Source organism: Crocodylus siamensis, chromosome 4 (assembly GCF_052110815.1).
Source record: "Crocodylus siamensis isolate JL-2025a chromosome 4, ASM5211081v1, whole genome shotgun sequence".
NCBI lineage: Eukaryota > Metazoa > Chordata > Crocodylia > Crocodylidae > Crocodylus > Crocodylus siamensis.
In genome coordinates this window covers 68,863,004-68,876,396 of record NC_143398.1, presented here as the reverse complement: position 1 = coordinate 68,876,396, position 13,393 = coordinate 68,863,004, and the positions used below count along the sequence as shown (strand labels likewise).

The following is a 13,393-nucleotide window of genomic DNA, read 5'->3' as shown; positions in this document are numbered from 1 at the left end:
ATACAGTAGCACACCTTCTGGCCCAAAATGTCAAGAAAAAAACATTGTTCCTGTCATTCGGTTCTTCCAATGAACTCAGATCAAGACTGACATGATGATCTTAACTTAAGAATTTTGATGGTTTATCCTGGAAAGTATCTCTCTTTCTGTGCTTCATGCAGCCTGTAACAGCTGCAGTTCTCAGCTGCCGAACAACTGACTATGAATGGTATAAGGAGTACTAGGAGGTGCTACAGAAGGAAACTCTTTTGACAGCTGCCCCATGACTGTGGAAGTTCCCCCTGCATGAGCTAATAGTGATCACAGTCATTACTGCCTTGTACTCTGATTGTCCACAGATACTTTTCAATACAGAATAAATAAAAGCAGTGACCACACCAATAAAGTACCCATTTTCATCTTTGATTGCTTAAAAGGAAACAAAAAGAAAGGTCAAACCATCTTGTCCTGTTTTGTCTGTAAGGGTTCACTGAATCACTAGTTTATCTAAATGTTTGTCTTGTCTACAGCCACAATATACATGGATTTAATTACATCTTCTTAAGGAAACTCCTTAGTTAAATCCTTTAAATGTCCTTGTGTAAACACTTCTAAATCAATTTAAGAGTGCTTTATATCCACTTTGAATAAATTTTGAGTGTAGATAATGCTTTGGTGCAGCAACTGTCCACATGCATCTTGAAGCAGTTAAGATTTGGCTAAACTTATCTGTTTTTATTAAGTTCAGACCCTATTTAAGCATTAATTGCAGTAATCAATACTGTAGATGAAAAAGATAAAATACTAACTCCAGGTTCTCAAATGTACTACTTGCAGGAGAGAAATATGATGTTGTTTTTCCCCAATGGTAAAATTTAATTTTCCTAAAAATCATCTCTAAAATGTGTGATTTTTAAAGCAGATTTATTATTTAAATAAACTCTTTTTAGAAGGACTTTTTAGGAAATAGTCTATACTGGAACACAAATGGCCCAATGTATTCTATGAGTTCCCTCTTCAAGGATCAGGCCTAGAAAAGGTTTGACTAACATATCAAGGTTTCTATAGATGGAAGTGATAAACAAGTAAGTTTCACAGATATGCTTCCATTCAGTTTCATGCCTCTACTTTGCATTTAATGAGACATATTTTTCTTTTAAAATTGATAGCACTGAAGGAAAATTATTTTAGAAACCAAAGCTATATCTAAAAGCATTTAACGCTTAAGGGAATCAACTCTCCAGTGAAAGATGATTTTCTGACAGACCAAAACTTGATCTTCTAAACACTGACCATTTGGCTTTCATCATGAGTGAGGAGCATAATGGGGGAGTATAGAGAGATCTCTATTGCTTCACCCAGTACAGAACCACAACTGGCTAATGTCTAGTTGCACTGGGAAAAATTCATTCCATGGGCTTCAGTAGACTTACACCAGGGAAGAATTTGATCCTGCCGCCTTGCCAAGATCTTCTCCCAATGTTGCTTTTTGAATAACAAATCAGCAGAAAACTGTGAGTAAATCTTTTTCTCTTTCCTCACAAATGGGTTAAATTATAGCTTAGACTACAGGTCTATATGGAGGAACAAGAATACTAATCTCATTTCACACTTACACATGATAGTGTGAACCAGACACAAGGGAATATAAGTGGCTACAAGTGTGGGGAATGCTGAGAGGTGTAGTGCAGTGGTTGTCAACTGGGGGTACTTGTACTCATAGGGGTACTTTAAAAGGTCATAGAGGATATAGGGGGCTCCTGCCACTGTGCACACCCTGGCAGAGGTCTGAGGGCCATGTATCCCCCAAATATGTGCACGGAGTGGAGGCAGCTGCTGCTGCGCACTAGGCATTGCACACCACTGCAGCTGCCCTGAGAACGGTGTAATGCCACATGCCTGACACTGCTGGGGTGCACCGTGTTCCCTGCTTGCTCAGCGGCAGGACGTGTGGTATCACACCGCTGCCAGGGCAGCTGCAGAGGCATGCAAAGCCCAGTGTGCAGCTGCCTCTGCCCTGTGCACAAATTGGGGGAGCACATGCCCCCAAGGCTTCTGATGGGGTGCACACTGTGGTGGGATCCCCTCCCCTCCGTGCTCCTGGATGAGCCACCCAGGCTCTGATTGTCCTATGACCCAGCCATTCACCCCAGTCCCTGCCCCTGCCTGTGCCCCACTCCCTCCCTCACTGAGGGGGGCCTCAATCTGCCCCCCCCCCACTGTGGCCCTTTCTCCTTCCCCACAGATTTACCTGCTGAGGGGGGTTGCAAGCACATGCTTCACCCCCCCCAATAATTTTAATATGAAGGGGTACATGAGCTGAAACTTTCAGACAGAAGGGGTACACTTGTTAAAAAAGGTTGAAAACCCCTGGTGTAATGGATGGTTGGATTCTTGTGTTCAGTACTGTACAGAATTACAGTTCTGTAATTTTTTGGAGGTGTAGATCTGAAGCAATGAATCACCCCAGTGGAAGGAGTAGGAGAGAAACTAACTTAGAAAAAGTGACTTAGAAAAGGGACAAAGATTGAACAGTATGTATGAACTGTAGTAGAGACGTTGCCAAGGAAGTTAAGTTAGGAATTGTACAGGCATGGAAACAATAGCATCTACAGAAGCCAGGTCTTTTGCAGTTTTTTACTCCGTTGTCTGAGTCAACACTTCAGAAAAATGTTTATGTTAAGTTTAAATTATGAAAGAGAATAATACTGATAGTCCCCTTTATTTTTTGCCATTTTTCTCCAGTTGTATTGCTTTAGCTACAGAATAGATAATGTAATCACACTTTTCCTTACATGCAGTGATGGTCCATGGGCAGGAGTGAAGCACCTGCCAGTTCCTTCCAAGTCTAGCCTGATTTAGAAGTCCTACAGTCGCTAAAGGCTTTTTTTGATCAATTTAACCTTTAAAAAATAATTCTGCTGTAGGGCAGTTTGATGTTGGGTCTATTTAGTGCCCTCTGTTCATGGGCAACTGGTGCCTCCTAAGTCAGGAGGGGCACTTGCCCCCCGCCCCCCAGCGGAAGTCAGCAACCTCACTAGAGGTTCAGCTCACCAGGGGTCGGTGGGATCGGCTGCAGGGGGACTGCTTCTCCTGACGCACTCCCCAGCCAGTGCCCTCGGAGGGGAGGCACCAGTGCTGTCCCCTGCCCCCTCTGCCCAGGAATGCTGCTGTCAGGGGGTGCACCAGCACTCTCAGCAGGTGCGCATGCACCCCCTACATGTCACCAATGCCTCTTTTTTCAGGAATCAGGTTCTACAGCTTCCAAGGGAAGGTCTGGTGTCAGAATTGGTAGGCTGGGATAGGAGGTCACCACGAGAACTTCCCTATCATAATACTTTCTGTTAATAATATTTAAATGATTTGAACCAGGGCAAAGAGCTCAGTGGATTGCACACAAGTATTGTATTACTTGCTCATAAACTTGATCACTTGATTTTAAGAAAGATACTTGTTTACGTTATTTACACGTGGAGGCTGAACAGAGCTTTAGTTATAAAAAAGTGCAGAGTCAAAGGATGCATGGTCTTGAAGCAACCATGTCCATATGAATGCTGACTGCCTAAAAGATCTCCATGTAACTAGAAATGAACAGTACAGTTTAGCTTTCAGGAGAGAGTCAAAACTAAGAGCAGGGTGGACAAAGCCTTGGCTGGGGTGATCTTGCTGGGGATGGGCCTGCTTTGAGCAGGGGCCTGAACTAGATCAGTGTTTCTCAATGCATGGGCCCACAACCCAAAAGTAGGTAGCAAGAATACATGAAAGGGTCATAAACAAATTTTTAAAATGGAGCAACAAACTTTAAAAAGGTTTTCTCCTTTAAAGGAGAAAAACATGGGAAACCATGGGTTTTCCCTTGCAGGCTGGCAGAGCTCCAGCCTGCAAGGAGCTGCTTGGCCCCCCCACCCCAGGCCCCAAACACATTGGCAGGAGTTGATGCCAGGAGTGAAGGGCACCCGCAGGGCCAGGGGGCCATGTTCTACTTAAACTTGTTACTGGGTCAGGACAAATGGGGTCTGGTACAGAACGGTTGAGAACAACTGGACTAGATGACCTCTCATCAGCCCTCATTTTCTGACAATCTGTGATTGGATATCAAAAGGGGGTGGTGGGAAATACTCCCTCCACTATTTCTTCCTCATCTTTCCCCTAGGCCCTCAGAGGAAATGGAGTGAATCCTCAGGGCTTTCCCTTGAAAATTTGAATTTTCATTTCCACCTGGGAGAAATGTTACTATCCTTGCACTCCCCAATGCCTGAGAAAGGGTGCGTGTGCCTGAAAGCTTGCAAATAAAGGGAATAAAAATTGGCAGGTATTTAGTTGGTCTAATAAGAGCTATCACCTCCCCAAGAGTTCTGGTTGCTGCAGGTCTTTCCCTTGCTTTCTGTCTCCTTCAGCTCTCTGATTCCTCACCCTTCCCTTTTCTCACAAGACATCTTGCAGAGCCAGGAAACCGAAGCGGGGGGTGGGGGGCGCTGATTTCCCCCTGCGGATCCCCGTTATTTTTCCACCTTCCCATCCTGTCGCAGCCTGCCTTGTCTGGGCGGCTCCTCTGCCCCTCTCCAGCAGCCGCCCCCCGCCCGAGGGAGTGGGTCCCGCAGGCAGGTGGAGGCTGCGGCGTCCCCCGGCTGCGCATGCGCAGCTCTCTCAGGCATGCTCACTCCCCAGGAAAGCTGGTGGGGAGAAGGCTGGCGGTGCCGCCGGCTCGCTGCCGCTGCCGCCGCTGCATGTGAGCACCATGCGGAGGCCGGCAGCCTGCGGGCCCGTCCTGTGCCTGCTGCTCCAGCTCCAGGCGGCAGGTGAGCTGCCCCGGGGCCCGGGGGGGATGCTGGCTCCAAGGGGCGGGGGGGGGGCACCTGTGGGCGCGGGCAGCGGCGGGGCGCGGGGCCGGGCTGCGCGGGGGCATCCCGTGTCGGCAGCTCTGCCGGGTCTGGGGCGGGTGATGAACGGGGAAGCTGCTGCCATGCCTGGGACGGGGCTCAGGCTCCTTCCTTTCCTCGTCTGCGCCACGGCCGGGGGTCGGAGCGCCGCGCTGGGCACGGGGCTGGGCATGCCTTTGGCCCCTTTGGCAGCTGGGGGGTGGTGTAGGTGAGTGTGTGCATGAGTGTGCGTGCATGCACGGGGGGGGTGAGTGCACTGGTGTGTGTGCATGTGCGTGTGTGTGCATGCACTGGTGTGCGCGCGTGTGCGTGCATGTGCTTGCACGTGTGCATGTACATGAGTGTGCACGTGTGTGAGTGCATGCACTGGTGTGTGTGTGTGCGTGCCTGTGAGTGCACTAGTGTATGTGTGCATGTGCGTATGTGCGTGCATGAGTGCATGTGTGTGTGTATGCTCTGGTGTGTGTGTGCATGCACTGGTTTGCATGTGTATGCATGCGTGTGCGTTTGTGTGCATGCACGGGTGTGTGTGTACACGTGTGCATGCACGGGTGTGTGCATGTGAGTGTGTGCACATGTGCTGGTGTGTTCATATGTGTGTGCGCTGTCTGCATGTGTGTGCATGCACTGGTGAGTGTGCATGCTATGTGTGTGCATGGTCTGGTGTGTGTATGCACGTGTGTGTGTGTGCGCGGGCTGTGTGTGCGTGCGCCGGTGTGCGTGCGTGCAGCAGTGTGCATGAGCACATGTTTGAGTATGTGCAAATGCACTGGTGTGTGTGAGTGCGTGTTTGAGTATTTTGAGTATGTGCACATGCACTGGTGTGTGTATGTGTATATGAGTATGGGTGCATGTACTGGTGTGTGCGTGTGTGCACTGGTCTGTGTGCATGCATGCATGCATGCACTGGTGTGTGTGTGTGTGTGTGTGTGCACGCGCATGGGAGTATGCACTGGTGTATGTGTGCACATGACTGGTGTGTGTGTGCATGTGTGTGTGTGTGCGTGCACGTGCCCTGGTGTGTGTGCGCGCGTGCGTGTGTGTGTGTATGTTTGCATTCTTGGTGTGTGTGTGTGTGCCTGTGCCTATAAATGTATACACTGGGGTGTACGTATGCGTGTTTCTGTCTGTTTCAGCACCCTGGTCAGCAGCAGCAGCTGCAGATTTAACTGCAAAAGTGAGCCATTTGCCAGGGACTGAAGTATCTTTGAAATGTATTAAGTCTCTGAACTGGATATTGCCCAAAGCACAGTTTTTGAATTCAAAATAAAAAAAGGACATGGAAATGGTACAATGTGGAAACCCTAAGCTGTTGACACTTTGCTGTCACCCATGCAGATACTACCTATCAGTCTTGGTCACAGTTGCTCTTGGATTTGGAGCACTAGTCACATAGAATTCTAAATATTTTGGCACATAAAAATACCACTATGTTTAGCACCATTTGCATTTGATGTCCATGTTCAAATGTGCAAGCAGGCGTATTGAAATGAAAATTGCAGCTGCAATAGCAGTCATTTTTGCAGTAGCCCTGTAGCAAAGATAATAAATCCTCTGACTGCTTAGCTAGCAAAATTTGTACATCACTCAGAAATGTGGTGAAGGGAGAACTGTATTATATACATCTACTTTGCCCAACATTTTCACTCTGGTAACTGTTTGTTGTATTTCTGCAGTAAAAGAAGGATGTAGCTGAATGTACCTCCCCCCCCCCCAAAAAAAAAGAAAAAAAAAGCCTGTTTCTTTTTCTGACTCCTGGTCTTCCATGTTAGCTTCAATTCTTGTACATAAAAAAGAAAAAACATGGCAAGATTATAATTAAACATAGCACTTGATTATTATCATGGATTATTTTCTGTTTTATACTAAACTGGTCCATTGCTGCTGAAGTAAAATATGGCTTTTGCACCCTACTTGTAACTTCATTACAGACCTGTTAGCTCCCCAGAAAACTCTTTTAGGACAGAGATTGTGTATGCAGTTCCTGGAATTGTTTTACTATCAGATATCATCTGTAAATCTTGCATATCAGGGTAAAAGAATATTCTTGAAGTGGAACATGTATATATAATATAATTTGTGGTTTGTGGGATATAGTGAGAGTTGTTTATATGATTGAATATGCCAGGTAAATGAGCCAAGAATCACATTTCCTTCTCTAGTCAGAAAGAGATGGTCACCATCAGTTATTAGTACTTTATTGCCATGTAAAATCAGGCTGCCTTTCACAAGACTTCAAGAATATCTTAATCCTTTATAGTTATGCTTGTTTTAGGGCATTGTTTATTTCTATTTTACATTTCTACATTAGAGGGAGATTGTCTAAGAGATAGAGAGTACTGAATGGTCTATTTGAATAAAAGCCTTAAGCTGCCTTTTGGTTGTCCTTTTGCAACACCATATATTAAACTGAGCATCCTTATAAAATTGGTGTACAGCATGTATTTGACATAACATGTTTTCTAATCTCTGACTATCCACTATACATTCTAAACATCACAGATTGTTTTGCTTTATCTTTTCATCATACTAATGGAAACGGGTTTAACATTCTGTCATTTAAATCATACAATTTCCTTACTAAGTTTAAATTATTTTATTAAGTTAATTGAAACACTTGCAGAGTAAAATTAGCTAGTATTATTAAAATACCTCCAATTATTTAAGAAATGGGAGGAAGCATAATGCCATATATTACTGCCTTGTTTCCCAGACAATCTTGGTAAGCATCACTTAAAGATATCATTAAATATATACAAGAGCTAAATTCAGCATTGATTTAATTAGTATAGCTTGCATTGAAGACAGAGTTGTGTCTGTTTCAGCCAGAGTTGCTACTTAGTGAGTCATTCAGAACAGCACATTGATGAGTTTCCTAATATTCCTATCATAGTAAACTTAACCTTAAGGTATTAAGATCTCTCTCACTTTTACTGGGAGCTCAAGAGAAATCTATCTTAATATTATTCTGGAGATCTTCTACTCACAAACTACAATTATGAATTATGGATGGTGATTTTGTGAGATCGGTTCATCTGAAGTTATAAAATGTATTTCACTTACCATTACTGGTTGATCGTAAATTATGTCCTGTTTGTCAATTTGTTTTGCACTGCAGTGGAAATTATGTGGCTTCTCATATATGGCTTTATTCCAAATCTCAAAATGCATGAGGCACGCTTCTGTGTAGGGGGAATGGTAAAATATCCATCAACAGATGCACTAATAAAATATTCCCCAATATCAACTGACGTTAATCATTTTTAGAAAAAACGTATGGGTTTATGCTTAGTTGAGCTATTACTAGAACAAAAATGTATTGATTCTGTACTAAGTTTAAGTAATATTTTCTAACTAAGAGTGAATGCACTATTGAAGAGATACTTTGACACAGAAAAGCCTTTTCATTACCTTTGGTGTACTGTATAAAGATAAGTATTGGCAAAAGAAAATATGCATTTTCACTGAAAGAAAAAAAGTGATATAGAATCTTCATTGTATATCAGCTCTGTATATTTTTTGTATATACAAAAAACCCCTATAATTGCATTTATTCAGATGTTGATGCCAATAAACCATCATTGTGGTATGCATAGAAAGCAAATAACCCCAGTTGGCCTGTCAGCCACTTTCACAAGTCCTATTGAAGTCAGTGGTCCCTATGTGAAAGGAGAGCTGGGCACTTTACGACCTCAGTATTTCACTGAGCTATATGGGCAGGTGAATCGGTCTGCCTCCACAGACCTCACTGCTGGATGAGAGCCTAAATTGGTAATATCTGATTACAGGTCAATCTGAATTAACTGCTTTTATGTTTTGAATAAAGTGCAAGACAAAGTAATGCCAGAGGCTGTTTCTTAGTAGGTACTAGGTATGATCTAATACATGTTCCTGCAGCATAAAATATACCGTAGTGTCTCCCAAGACAATCAGAAACCATTGTTACCATGTGAAAGAATGGCAGGTGGTAATGAGGACACACAGTGCCACGTCTGTATAACTTATCATTAGAACTAGTTGGCTGACCTGGCTTCCTCAACTACTCAACCATTTACCCTCATTTTCTTTTCATTGTCTCCATGAGCAAACTTAAAATATGTAAACAAAGATGATAAAATAAGCAGTCACAACAAACAGCAACAGCCATATAAACTAAAAGTTACACAAATAACAATCCCCATAACATTGACCAACCATATATCCCTCATGAAAGTCTTGAGAGGCAAAATGAATTTTGCAGAATGCTCTAATAGTTAATAAGTCCAGGAGAGTTAAGGGGTCAAAACATTTGATGCAAGACTGAGTAGCATTGTCTTAATTAAGATGTGTTTTTTCTGCACAGAAGCCTCATAGTAAATTTCTTAAGGTTTGGAATATAATTAGAAAATAAGGATTTGTTATATAATTCCCTCAGACTCCTCCAGCATCCCAGCATGATCTCTGGGCTGGGCAGGGATCTCTGCTCCATTGCAGGGCTGGCCCCTCCTCTCTGCTCCCTGGCTGCAGCTCCAGCAGAGACTTGCAGGCACAGCAACCTCTATCTGGTACCTTCCTGCTTTCCCCCTCCCCACTCCCTGCTAAGCAGGGATTCCCTCGTCCCCTCTGCCTTACACAGACACCTCAGCATTAGCTAGCATGCCACATGTTGGCTACAGTTCCTGCTGTGGCAGACAGCAGTGTCAGCTTAGGGCTTTTTGGAGCTAAACAAGCTTAGCTGGTAATGTCCCTCTGTTCCTTCTTTGTTTAAGAAGAATTTGAACTAATGAGAGAGGCTGTTTTTTATGGGGTGATAAGTGTTGAGAACAGAGCTGATAAATGCTCTGTTATCATTCAAGAAAGATGGGGGGAAACCCTCCCTAATCCTGCCAGGGCCTGGCCATGTCCCTTCAGTTCAGCTTTGTATGAGGAAAGGGAGGCCTGCTCTAGCACCCCCTGGCTTCTAGCCTGAGCCACTGAAGGGATGTGCCTGCATTTCTGGGATGCCTATACAGTTACAAAATGATTCAGCCTAGCCAGGTTATACTAACCTGCAAAGATTGTATCAATTCAGGCTCAGGCTTTTTTGAATATCTGCCCCTAGCCAATGAGATTCACTAAGCCTGGAAAAACTAGAAGGAAGTATTCCATATTCTAAGTATATGCAATGAATATGCAAACATATTTAGGATGATTATGAATGATTTATAAATATAAAAGGTATTAGCATTCTGTTTTTTCTTTATACCAAATTAAACTGACTTGCCAACCAGAACACCTGAGAATTATCTGTTCTAAGAAATGTATTGCTGAGCACAATCTGGTATTTTTATAAGGACATAAATTTATGCCTTTCATTAGGGAGTTCTTAGACAGTGAAAATGTGGTCAATTGTCTATATAACTTTCATTGAAAAATACGGAATTACATTTCAATGTCTGGCTTGACACTAATTTCTGGACAAGTATTTAAAATAAAAAATGTTATAATGTTTCTACGCCCAGCAATTCTTCAGAATGACCGGTGATGGAAAGTGTCTTTCATAATCAAAAGTTTCTGTACAGTGTATCCCGTAGACAATTACTAAGTTCCAATCTCCCTTGGAATGACTGCATAACGCTATGTATTTAGAGAAGATTAGAACAGATCACATTTAATGTTAGATATAGGAGACTAGATCTTGCTGAATTAACTAGTTGCTCATGCTTCAATATTAATTATTCATTTTTTTAATGAGCATATATATTATCTTCAGTCCCATCAGCTCAATGTGGCAACCTTGGTGCAAATAACTTGCAACTCAATGTAGCTCCAGGTGAGAATCTAGCCTATAACCCTCCTTTCCCATCCACCATGTTTGCAAGATTGCAAAAGTGCATTCCACAGTAATGTTCTCCTTGCTTCTGGGAGAACAAAAAATGTTTGTTGAGGGATCAGGATTCCAAAAGCAAGACTGAGGAAGAGGGGAAGCCCTAGTACATCCACATGAGTATATTTCAACCCACAAAGCTTATGTTTGCTGGCATCAGAGATACCCATGTCTGTATGCAGTAGGAACATTTCAAGGGCTGTCCTTTATGGAGGGAATTTTTATTTTGTTGATTAACATAGCTGTTTCATAGGAGTTCCAGTATCGCTTTGGTTCAAGCGTTCGGTCTACCAGTAAGGTATAGTAAGCACCAGGAAAAGCTGCAATTTTTCAGAAGAGCATTATTTGTGATAAAACTGCACAAGGCCAAATTCTGTCTCTTATTCCAACCATTGCTGATTTCCCTGGAGTTACTATGGATTTACATGTCCGTAAAAGAGCAGAGCTTTTCCAGGAGTCTTCACTTGGAAAATGGTTTTAAAAAAAGGTAAACATAGCAAATAAAGGCAGCACCTTCTTTCACCTCTTGCAAAATAGTTTATCATCCGAAAACATCAATAAATCAACACCAGGGTGTGAGTATGTCAGAATACTTAAGTGCTTTTGGGACCAGTGACTCGTTTTTTAACTCTCATGAGTAGGCACACTGAAATCAATGGGCTACAGGATCAGTTTCCATTGTCAATATATCAAGCAGATATACAAAGATGAGATTCAATTGTCCTTTGAAACTGATACTGCTGATAAAGCTCATAGCTAATTGTGTGTTTTGGCTTCCTAGACTTAGGCATTTTTTTTTTAGCCCAAACTTTTTGTGTGTGTACAAATGCATATTTAGTATTAGTAATACTAAAATACTTTTAAAATTGATTTTTGTTTCTGGAATTCCTCATGCATTTCAATGCATTAAGTAAAATTTCAGTTCAAAACCTTTTTAACTGAGTGCTCTAAAACAAACAAAAATATTAACTCAAGCCGAAATCAGGTGTGGTTTGCTGAAATTTTTGATAAAAAATGTTGCTTCAGGCCAACCAAAAACAAATTATTTTTAATTATTTAGTTTCAAGTAAACTGAAAACTGACTATTTGTTCAGCTCTAGTATAAACTCCTTACCTTGAATTTTGTTTTGTACATTAGTATAAAATCTAATTGCAACACTATAACAGGGTGGTCATTCCATCTAAAACCAAGGTCAGTTTGGGACAAGTCACCGTGTCTGGTTATCCCGCCTAGCTGGAAATAAATCAGATGATTCCTATAAATATAGGAAAACACCTCAGGTGGAGCTAAGTAGGTTGAGATACGTCAAAGTAAAGCCCTCTGGTTGGTCATTTGTTTGGGGAATATTGTTATATGTTCTATTTTGGGAGTTTCATGTTTAAAGAATAAAACTGTGCCCTTTAAAAGGACCCTGAGCAAATGTTGGGGCATAGTTATTCCTTCTTGAGCTGAGGAGACAGGCCAGCAGTCTATATGAATCCTATAGAATAACTAATGAAAAAGTTGTGAGGAAAATATTTTATATTAAATGCTTTTGTTCTCAATTCTAAAGTTTCTAACACACCTCTTTATGGCCAAGTTAATAAAGCAGCAAGCAGGTTTTCTTCTTTCTTTTTTCCTCTTTACGTCTCTATAATTTAGTGTGCAAAGCATGTTCTAGTTATGTGGTTAACAACAAAACCTATACTTTTGTCATTGTTTTATCTGGTTTACTGGTAATATTTTGGGGGTTTAGTTGCTATAGATAAACAATAGTTTGTGGTGTTGTTAATGCTACATAGCCTACACTAATGAGATTTAGTGGATTGATTGCCATGTTGCTTTCCTGCCATTAAGACATACTGGTAGGTAGATATTACAGATAGCTTTTGTTTTCATCTGAGCTTTCAGCATCATTTAAAAACATTTTCCCACCAGAAATATTGAGTACTCTTGATGTGTTCAAGTTATCTTTTGAATAGAACTGTACCTAAAATTTAAAAAATTTAAACTTTGTAGCATTTTTTTCTTCCATTACCATAGCTTCTGCCTGTCTGTTAATGAAACAGCAAAAAGAAGTGAAAGGGCTGGACAGAATTTCAATCTCTGCTCTCAGAGAAGTACAGAGATGGCTATGTCTCAAGGGAGTCAGGCTATGGCCCTAACACTTGTAGGAACGTAGGAATTACCATATGGGATTAAATCAAGATCTGTGTAGGCCATTAACCTGTCTCTGGCAGTGACTGCTACCAGCTGCTTCAGAGAAATGTGTAAGAAATGCTTCAGTAAACAATTAAGGAATCACCTGCCTTTATAAAGTTTGAATAGGAAGGCCAGGGCCTATGCAAAAACCAGTTGTAGCAAGCCCACTACCCATGTGGATTAGAGAAATTAAGGTTTGTATTTTTTTTTCCAGGAGACAGAATGCTTCCTAGTGCTCTAACTTGTTTGAGCTCCAAGAAAATGAAAGCTAATTTTAAAACTCTGTAAATATTACCTGAAATAGCTCTTCTAGACACAAATGTCAAAATTTTAATTTAAAGTCCATTATCTTGAGCCCTTTCAGGACTAGAAGCAAGTAAGATGTCCCTCTGGGAATCTTCTCTTTCCTGTGCTAAAAAGCTTTGGTTTCCAGCCCTCAAGGGACAGGAGATAACAGCTTTAAAGCTGTGACATTTCAGTGCCTTTAAAAAGGCCATTGCTGGCTTA

At 42.0% G+C, this 13,393-nt stretch overlaps 1 protein-coding gene across 3 annotated transcripts in view; it reads left to right on the top strand.

The window, feature by feature from the left end:
- The first annotated feature begins 4,630 nt into the window (after positions 1 to 4,630).
- PTPRR (protein tyrosine phosphatase receptor type R) overlaps positions 4,631 to 13,393 on the top strand; it is a 231,792-nt gene continuing 223,029 nt past the window's right edge. The window contains exon 1 of one of the 3 annotated variants that reach the window (XM_090042533.1): positions 4,631 to 4,778. In XM_090042533.1, the coding sequence (XP_089898659.1) occupies positions 4,718 to 4,778 (61 nt within the window). In that variant the 5' untranslated portion in view covers positions 4,631 to 4,717. The remainder of the gene's footprint in view (positions 4,779 to 13,393) is intronic. The other 2 variants (XM_090042534.1, XM_090042535.1) reach the window with 2 other exon arrangements.